The sequence below is a fragment of the Maylandia zebra genome, linkage group LG3, assembly GCF_041146795.1.
Source record: "Maylandia zebra isolate NMK-2024a linkage group LG3, Mzebra_GT3a, whole genome shotgun sequence".
Classification (NCBI taxonomy): domain Eukaryota; kingdom Metazoa; phylum Chordata; class Actinopteri; order Cichliformes; family Cichlidae; genus Maylandia; species Maylandia zebra.
Genome location: NC_135169.1, coordinates 21,596,129 through 21,605,351, shown reverse-complemented (window position 1 = coordinate 21,605,351; position 9,223 = coordinate 21,596,129). Strand labels below are relative to the sequence as shown.

The 9,223-nt window shown below is 41.4% G+C and overlaps 1 protein-coding gene across 5 annotated transcripts in view; it reads right to left on the bottom strand.

Annotated features, from left to right (window-relative positions):
• Window positions 1–843: 843 nt before the first annotated feature.
• LOC101477558 (uncharacterized) overlaps window positions 844–9,223 on the bottom strand; it is a 45,941-nt gene continuing 37,561 nt past the window's right edge. For 4 of the 5 annotated variants that reach the window (XM_076882380.1, XM_076882382.1, XM_076882381.1 and 1 more), the window contains one exon: window positions 844–2,496. In XM_076882380.1, the coding sequence (XP_076738495.1) occupies window positions 1,106–2,496 (1,391 nt within the window). In that variant the 3' untranslated portion in view covers window positions 844–1,105. The remainder of the gene's footprint in view (window positions 2,497–9,223) is intronic. The other variant, XM_076882384.1, reaches the window with a different exon arrangement.

Genomic DNA, 9,223 nt, shown 5'->3' with positions numbered 1-9,223 from the left:
AAGCGCTATATAAATACAGGCCATTTACCATTCGAGAGACCAAACAGCCACTTCACAAACACATGGCACAACATAGAAGAGCCACCTCCACAAGACAAGACTCAGCAGTCCATCTGCATCTAAAGGACAAAGGTCACTCTTTTGAAGATGCTCACATTTTGGACAGAGAGGACAGATGGTTTGAAAGAGGAGTGAATGAAGCCACTATATGTTCACTATCATAATTGTCAATAGTACATGGTTGTGGTTAAAATATTTGTGGTTTAATGCTCCAATAACTAAACAAACTAAAACCCATTTTGTGCCCGTGTACATTGACCTTTGGTTTGTTGCATGTTAATCTCCTCCAACAGGAGGAAGTTTTTTAACTGGAGCAGAAAAGCCCTAAAGCTGAACATCCGTCTTTTTTCTCCCATATTTTCTTTCTGTTTTGTGTGCTAAACACTACATCTTATAAAGAGCAGTTAATATTTCCCAGCTGAATTGGCCTCTATTCATTGACTAATTGAGGAATCACTGCAGCTCCAATGTAGTTTTTGGATTTGACAACTGGGGAAAAAAAATACCTTATGCAATCTTCTAATTGGTGTGAGCTGTATTATAGTCAAAGATACACTTAGTGCCTGGAAATATGCCAAGATTGCAAAAAACATTTTAGCTGCTCATTATAGTTCACACACTCATAACTGCCCTTTTGAAGGAAAAGTGTTATTGTGTGACAGTTTTAAGGCAAAGGAGGGTGGGACTGACAAAATGTATTGGGGACTTCCCCCTTCAAGCATGACACTTGGTATTTGATACTTTTGCTCCCTTACAAGAATAAACACAATTCTTGACTGTTGCTCAATTCTTCCATTTTTATTGTGTTTATTTATTGAGTTTTTTGGGGCATTTGTCCCAATATAGGATATAAAACAGTAATAATAAACAACATAGCTAAACAATGAACCAACAGAACAGGAGCATACAGAATTTAAAGCTTCATGAAATATAAGATCAGAGTTTCCCTGATACAATTAATAAAATGAACTGAACAAACAATGCTGAGAGTTCTTTACTGCTCTAGACAGAAAAATAATGGCCTGAATATGGATCATCTTTTCACTCACGTGTTTAGCGATGACTCACAGCTGTCCCGCATTTTCTTAGTATGAACATTTGAACGCGCATGAATTCTCATGTGCTTCTTTAATTTTATCCTCTGGACAAACCTTTCCCCACAGATGCTACAAGGATACGGTTTCTCACCTGTGTGAATTCTTACATGACAGTTCAAATGTGATTTCTGAATAAATCTTTTCCCACAGGTGTTACAAGAATACGGCTTCTCACCTGTGTGAATTCTCATGTGTCTTTTGCATGCTGATGCGTGAGCAAATCTTTGACCACAGGTGGTACAAAGATATGGTTTCTCACCTGTGTGAATTCTTATATGACTTTCCAGTTGTGACTTCTGAATAAATCTTTTCCCACAGGCATTACAAGAATACGGCTTCTCACCAGTGTGAATTCTCATGTGTGTTTTTAATGCTGAGGAGACAGCAAATCTTTTTCCACAGAAGCCACAGGAATACAGCTTCTCAACTGTGTGAATTCTTGTGTGTTTTTTGAACACTGATGATGCAGCAAATCTTTTCCCACAGGTGCTACATGAATACGGCATCTCACCAGCGTGAATTCTCATGTGTTTTTTGAACGCTGATGGGCTAGCAAATCTTTTTCCACAGGTCCTACAAGAATACAAGTTCTCACCTGTGTGAATTCTCATGTGTGTTTTGCATGCTGCTGGAAGAGCGAATCTTTTACCACAGGTGGTACAAGGATATGGTTTCTCACCTGTGTGAATTCTTATATGACTTTCCAGTTGTGACTTCTGAATAAATCTTTTCCCACAGGCATTACAAGAATACGGTTTCTCGCCAGCATGAATTCTCATGTGTGTTTTTAATGTTGATGAGGTAGTAAATCTTTTCCCACAGGTGTTACAAGAATACGGCTTCTCACCTGTGTGAACTCTTAGATGTGTAGTCATTTTGTATTTATTCTGTAAACTTTTTCCACACACGTCACATTGTACAGACTTGTTCTTTGTGTCAGTTCTACTTTGACTCACTGACACAGGACTGTTGTCTACTCTCTGACTGTGATGTCTCTTCTTCAGCTCTGCATTTCTAGTAGATCCAGAGTCCACATGCCCATTTTCTTCATGATATCTGCTCTCTGCTTCAGGAGAGCTGTGAGAAAGGAGCTGCTCACTGTTTGGTTCTGGTTCACTGTGGTGACTTTCCTCATAAGTAGGAGTCTTCATGAAGGTATCACTCTCCTGCTTCAGTCCAAGCTGCTCTCCCTCCTGAATGCTGCACAGTTCCTCCTGTTCCTCTTTAATCTGTGGAGGCTCTGGGTCCTCCTGGTCCAGACTAGAGTTCCTCTCCTGGTTAAAGACCCGCTGTTCTGTAAGAGCCTCTTCTTCCTCAATAGCATGTTGGTGTAGGACATCTGAAGGCACAAGGAAGAAAAATGATAGCAAAACAAACATTTGCGAAAATGTTTACTGGTCTGAACCATAAGCAGATCTCTACATAGTAAGCATGTTGCTCACACATACCACTAAAATTTAAAGTGTACAAATGTGAAAAATTATTAAGGCACTGATGGAAATGTTTAGTTCTGTCATGGTGTGTGCTGTGTGCAGGCAGGAGACGAGGACCCAAACGCAGAACTCATAGAGGCAAACGTAGAGTCAAAACAGCTTTAACCCTTTAAAGCCGGTTGGAGCGGGCACGCTCCGTTTTGCGTAACTATTTTAAAATCCCGGTAGCACTGCAACCACGTGAGCTAGCGCAACAATTTTTTTTGCATACGAAACCAGAGAATTTGTACTTACATCTTATGCCATCAGCTTGTCCTAAGTCACAGTTCCTTCCACATATAGCTTTGCAAAAACTGCATAAAAAGCGCTTGCAGGAACAAAAACAAAATATTCCCGAAACACACTTTGCCGATCAGCTGTTCATAACACTTCCTACATCCATCAGCGTGAACTATCGCATGTCCACTAGGGCTGCCACAAACGATTATTTTGATAGTCGACTAGTCACCGATTATTTTTGCGATTAGTCGACTAATCAGATCATCATCCATTGAACGTAAAACGTACAGCTTATTGCACCAGCAGCATCTGCTCATATATAACTATCATTAGCTTACAGCTTTAAGTGTTTAAGGTATGTGCTAACTAAAAATAAAGACAAGATGATAGTTTATTAAATTTTAATGAAATTTGCAGATTGTTTCGGTGAAGTTTAATAAACTCCTTGCTATCTAAAATATAACAGGACACCGGAGTAAATTCTCCAGCATCTCACACTTCTGATAATCAGCTGTCTGCTTGACATTTATTCAGCTGTGTAAAAACTATAACTTTAATCTCAGCCAAACCGATTTACTCAGGAACAAATAAAATACTAAAAAAGCCAAACAATAACATTTTTAAGTTATCTAAGTGACTTATATATGTTTAAAATGAGTAGCGAAAGACGGCGGTGGGTTTGAAAACGATTTGCCGGGAGTCCGGTGCTCTCACAGCTCTAGTGAGCCTTGCCCCTGGCTAGCTATCGAGCTAGTGGGTAACAGACGTCTCCGAAAACATCGGAGCGCTTTTGAAAATATGCGGTGTCTTGATAAACTGAGCAGATATTTGAGGTAAACACAGCTACATTCTCGCCTGAAAATATGTTAAATGTTTATTTTGTGACCCAGAAAGAATAATAAGCGTAATATTAAAACTAACTAGCTGCCGCCATTGTTGGAAACTGAGCTGGGCTGTGCTATGAATTTTGGGACACAGCTCCGTTATTACACTCTTAAATCCTGCTACTTATTCCTGCGTCTTTTGGGATCTTACAAAGCTTCAAACGACGCGTCGACTATTAAATTAGTCATCGACGATTTTGATAGTCGACCTAATCGTGGCAGCCCTGATGTCCACCATGACCTGCCCGAAACCGGAAGTGAAGTCATTTTGCGGAAATGTAGTTTTTTTACCATCGGGGCCTTATGAGCCTATACTGATGTTTTTTAAAGTTATATTTGACTTTATGACTTTCTGTGTCGTTTCTGGGATGCTTAGGACTCATATTGCACTGCTGGAAATATGCTGTCCTGCATATGCTGTTATTTTGCAAATTTGCATTATAATATTTATTTGCATTTTTCCTGCAGTATATGAAAATTGGTGTATTTCAAAAATAAAATTATGAAGACACTTAAAATAAATTTCCTGTGGTAGGAAACTATTTTGTGCAACTTTTTTGTATTTACAGTTTTGAGGGATAAGCCTCTTAAATTTCTCTAACTAGAAATATATGTTAAAAAAAACAAAAACAATTTTCAATTGTTTTGTAGTTTATTGCACTGTTTTGCAATTTATGTAAGTACTATACACTTAATGCATACATATTATTAAGATTTAGGCTATAATGGTTGTATTGATGTATATCAACTTGAAATGCTCCTAAAAATGGCACTACAGCATGTAAAAATATAATATAAGCTCTGGCAGACTTGGTTCTATGGTAGGTCTTAAAGGGTTAATGCTCAACTCCAACATAAGAAAACTGAATATACAATCATAAACTTTTGCAGGCAGACAGAACACACAGCATAAGAAAAAGGTGAACCAATGTTAACAATGCGACAACAATTACCAACTGACAGGAGATTAAAACACACTGGCAGGAACATGAGGAAAAGAGGAACAGGTGGACACACAGCTGGAACTTATTAGGCAAGACAAGACAAGGAAGAGGAGAAGTGAGAAATGGAACGAAAATCATACATGATTCCAAACATGTTTTACAAATAAATAACTGAAAAGTGGGGTGTGCGTAATTATTCAGCCCCCTGAGTCAATACTTTGTAGAACTACCTTTTGCTGCAATTATAGCTGCCAGTGTTTTAGGGCAGTGGTCCCCAACCCACGGGCCTCGGACCGGTACCAGTCCGTGAATCGTTTGGTACCGGGCCGCGAGAGTTGAGGCTCAGGTGTGAAATGTATGGTTTTCAGGGTTTTTATCATTTTCAGCGTTATTTTGTTATCGTTTTTATCGTTAACTCTGTTTTCCTGGGTCTTTTCACGTGTGTTATGAATAAAACTTTTTTTCGGTACCGGTACTAGTTTTATTTTGTTGTATTTATCCGCTACACCTTAAAGGCCGGTCCGTGAAAATATTGTCAGGCATAAATCGGTCCGTGGCGCAAAAAAGGTTGGGGACCGCTATTTTAGGGTCTGTCTCTACCAGCTTTGCACATCTACAGACTGAAATCCTTGCCCATTCTTCTTTGCAAAACAGCTCCAGCTCAGTCAGATGGACAGCGTTTGTGAACAGCAGTTTTAAGATCTTGCCACAGACTCTCGATTGGATTTAGATCTGGACTTTGACTGGGCCATTCTAACACATGGATGCGTTTTGTTTTAAACCATTCCATTGTTGCCCTGGCTTTATGTTTAGGGTCGTTGTCCTGCTGGAAGGTGAACCTCTGCCCCAGTCTCAAGTCTTTTGCTCCAAGAGGTTTTCTTCCAAGATTGCCCTGTATTTGGCTCCATCTATTTTCCCATCAACTCTGACCAGCTTCGCTGTCCCTGCTGAAGAGAAGCACTCCCAGAGCATGATGCTGCCACCACCATATTTGACAGTGGGGATGGTGTGTTCAGAGTGATGTGCAATGTTAGTTTTCCGTCACACATAGCGTTTTGCTTTTTGGCCAAAAAGTTCCATGTTGGTCTCATCTGACCAGAGCAGCTTCTTCCACATGTTTGCTGTGTCCCCCACATGGCTTGTGGCAAACTGCGAACAGGACTTCTTATGGTTTTCTGTTAACAACTTTCTTCTTGCCACTCTTCCATAAAGGCCAACTTTGTGCAGTGCACGACTAATAGTTGTCCTATGGACAGATTCCCCCACCTGAGCTGTAGATCTCTGCAGCTCGTCCAGAGTCACCATGGGCCTCTTGGCTGCTCTTCTGATCAGCGCTCTCCTTGTTCGGCCTGTGAGTTTAGGTGGACGGCCTTGTCTTGGTAGGTTTACAGTTGTGCCATACTCCTTCCATTTCTGAATGATCGCTTGAACAGTGCTCCGTGGGATGTTGAATTGAATTGAATGAATGCTTTATTGGCCATATGCAGGTTGCCCCGCAGAGGAATAGGACCCCCCCCCGACTTACACACACAACAAGGACATCACATGGGAATACAGTCGGAGATCGGCAGCGTTGCAGAGAAAACACTGAAAAATTACACAACAATGGGAAAAAGTACAAGAGGAAAAAAAGAGACCTCTTCTCACGCTGGGCACCTATGGGAGGACAGCATGAGAACAGGAAACAAAAAAAACTCCTCTTCACAGAGAGCACATTAATGTCCACATCACAGCATTAGAGCACGTGACTAGCCACAGGGGTGGATAGGGGGGTGGGGGGTAATCCGAAGGAACACAGCAGTCGTCCTATACAGCGCTACCATTTCAGCGCGGCACGCAGACCCGCAGTCTTCCACAGGAAACAAGCATCGAAGGCGTTTGGAAAGGGAGGGGGATGAGTGCGTGCTTATCAGTGTAAGTGTATGTGTGTGCGTGTCCAGAGTTCAGCTGAGACAGTGTCCTTCGCCCTATCAGGCTAAGTAAACAGTCTGCCAGCCAACCCAGGTGGCCTTGCATGGGATGGGAAGAATAGTCATCACACAGTCGTTATCAGGGAGTTGTTTTGGTGGGCTCCAGCCTCGGGCCTGAGCAGCTGGCGCCGTGGTGTCCATATGTTGAATATTGTTGATTTCTCCTTTACAAATTTCTCTTTTTCATATTTCTGGAGAGCTTTGCAGCTCCGAATTTAGCACTCTGACACTGGTCTCTCGATCTCCCGTTGGAGAGCCGCGAGCCTCCCCATGATGGTATCAAACTTCTGTTCCGTGGTGTTGTCATTCTTTTGATTCTGAGACCCCACAGCTGCAGTGAGCCGTTCTGCGATGTGTTCTAACTTTCGCTCAATGGTGTCATTGTGAGCAGGCCCCTCTCTGATGTATCCCATCATATGCTCAATGGTGTTAGTTTGAGTCTTCACGGCAGCTGTAAGCGTCTCCAAGGTGTTAACCATGCTACGTTCGGTGTGAGAGGTCGCGCCTCGTCCCGTCGCTTCAATTCCAGCGGTCAGCCTTGGGGGGGGGTTTGAACAGCTGGTTCCGCTCTCTTATTTCTCCGATAGGTCAGGGCCAAGCCAGCTCCGATCAGCAAGAACCCTGTTATCATGGTTCCGAATAGGTAGATGTCTTCAGCGTCCTCGATAGACAGTCCCGCCAGGCACAAGATCCTCCAGGTCTGCCACCCATCCATCGTGTATCCGGCAGGGAAAGTCCCTCCAGGGCACTCAGGCTCTCCCGAGCCCAGACTTCTCGTTGAGAAGAGGGTGTCAATAGCATTCAGAGACCAGTTGATCAAATCCATAATTCTCTTTTAGGTTTTAGAGAACGACAGTGAGAGACTGTTCCAGGGAAAGTAATACACACGAGACAAGACAAGGACACAAGAGGCTAAGCAGGGAAGATAAGGGGAAGGAGGAGAAGAGAAAAAGTGCGACTGCCTTCACCGAGAGCCAAGAGACAGAAAGGCTTGGGCAATCTTTTTGTAGCCTAAGCCTGCTTTACATTTCTCAATAACTTTATCCCTGACCTGTCTGCTGTGTTCTTTGGACTTTATGGTGTTGTTGCTCCCAATATTCTCTTAGACAACCTCTGAGGCCATCACAGAGCAGCTGTATTTGTACTGACATTAGATTACACACAGGTGCACTATTTAGTCATTAGCACTCATCAGGCAATGTCTATGGGCAACTGACTGCTCAGACCAGAGGGGGCTGAATAATTACGCACACCCCACTTTGCAGTTATTTGTAAAAAATGTTTGGAATCATGTATGATTTTCGTTCCACTTCTCACGTGTACACCACTTTGTGTTGGTCTTTCACGTGGAATTCCAATAAAATTGATTCATGTTTGTGGCTGTAATGTGACAAAATGTGGAAAAGTTCAAGGGGACCGAATACTTTTGCAAGCCACTGTAAAGCAGATTACATTAACATGAGACAAGTAAAGCAGGAAATCCACAGACTGAACTCAGAGACACAATACTAACACAGTACACAGTACAGCGACCAGAGTGACATGAGGGGCAAAGGAATCCACAAGCTAAGAAATACTGAACAAAAACCAAAACACTAGTAAACAAGAACCAAGAAGAAAACAGACTAATAAACAATAATGCAAAATCAAAACACTGGGCCACAGGCCTAAGAACATAAGTTCTGACACTTTCATAAGAAAATTTCAAATTTCAGCTTCATATGTGAATATCTGTGATATATGAAATACATAGATGTTGTTTTTTGTTAAATGAATGTGGATGTCTGGATTGGCTACAATTATAAGAAGGCATGCTGGGGCAGAGCTCTCTTATACGTAAATGTTTTGGCTGTGCTTGAAATACCATGAGAAATCTCTTCTTGTCTGATAAATTTCAGTTTAGAAACTCTGAATTCCATATTTTCCAAAACAGAATAGGAATATTTATTCATACTTACCCAGACCTGTAAACTGTACACATCTAAAGATTTCCATGCTGCAGAGGAAACATGTTATTCTTTAACTTAAACTGATAACACAACAAAATGAAACTTGTGTTGTTGTCTTTGTTTTTCTGTGTAGATTTTGTCTGAGCAGTGGGTGAAAACTCATGTTTCACATTGTCCTGGCTGAAGTAATATGTTTATTTAGTTATATAATGTATTGTATGTAATTTGAGTTCTAATTGGTTTGTATCATTATGCTTTGTCGACAGAAACCACACACGCACACACTCTTGCCCTGCTGTGGCCACATTCTCAACTTGAAATGTAAAGAATGACAACTTTATTCCTGGATTCTGCCTGTTTGTTCCTCTCATATCCAAACATTTGCAAGTGTTCTGACCCGACACTCTGAAGTGATTGCTGCCAGCTCAGATTTCCTGAAACCTTCTAAACACACATGCATAAATTTTCACCTTTTTGCATGAGTTAATGGTGGAAATGTGTTTATGTAAATGAAAACCAAATATCAGGCTGAAGAAATTCATTCATGTTGCTAATTACTTTGGGACCTTCAATTCTTCCTGTGCCTCTAAAAACAAATGCAACTTTG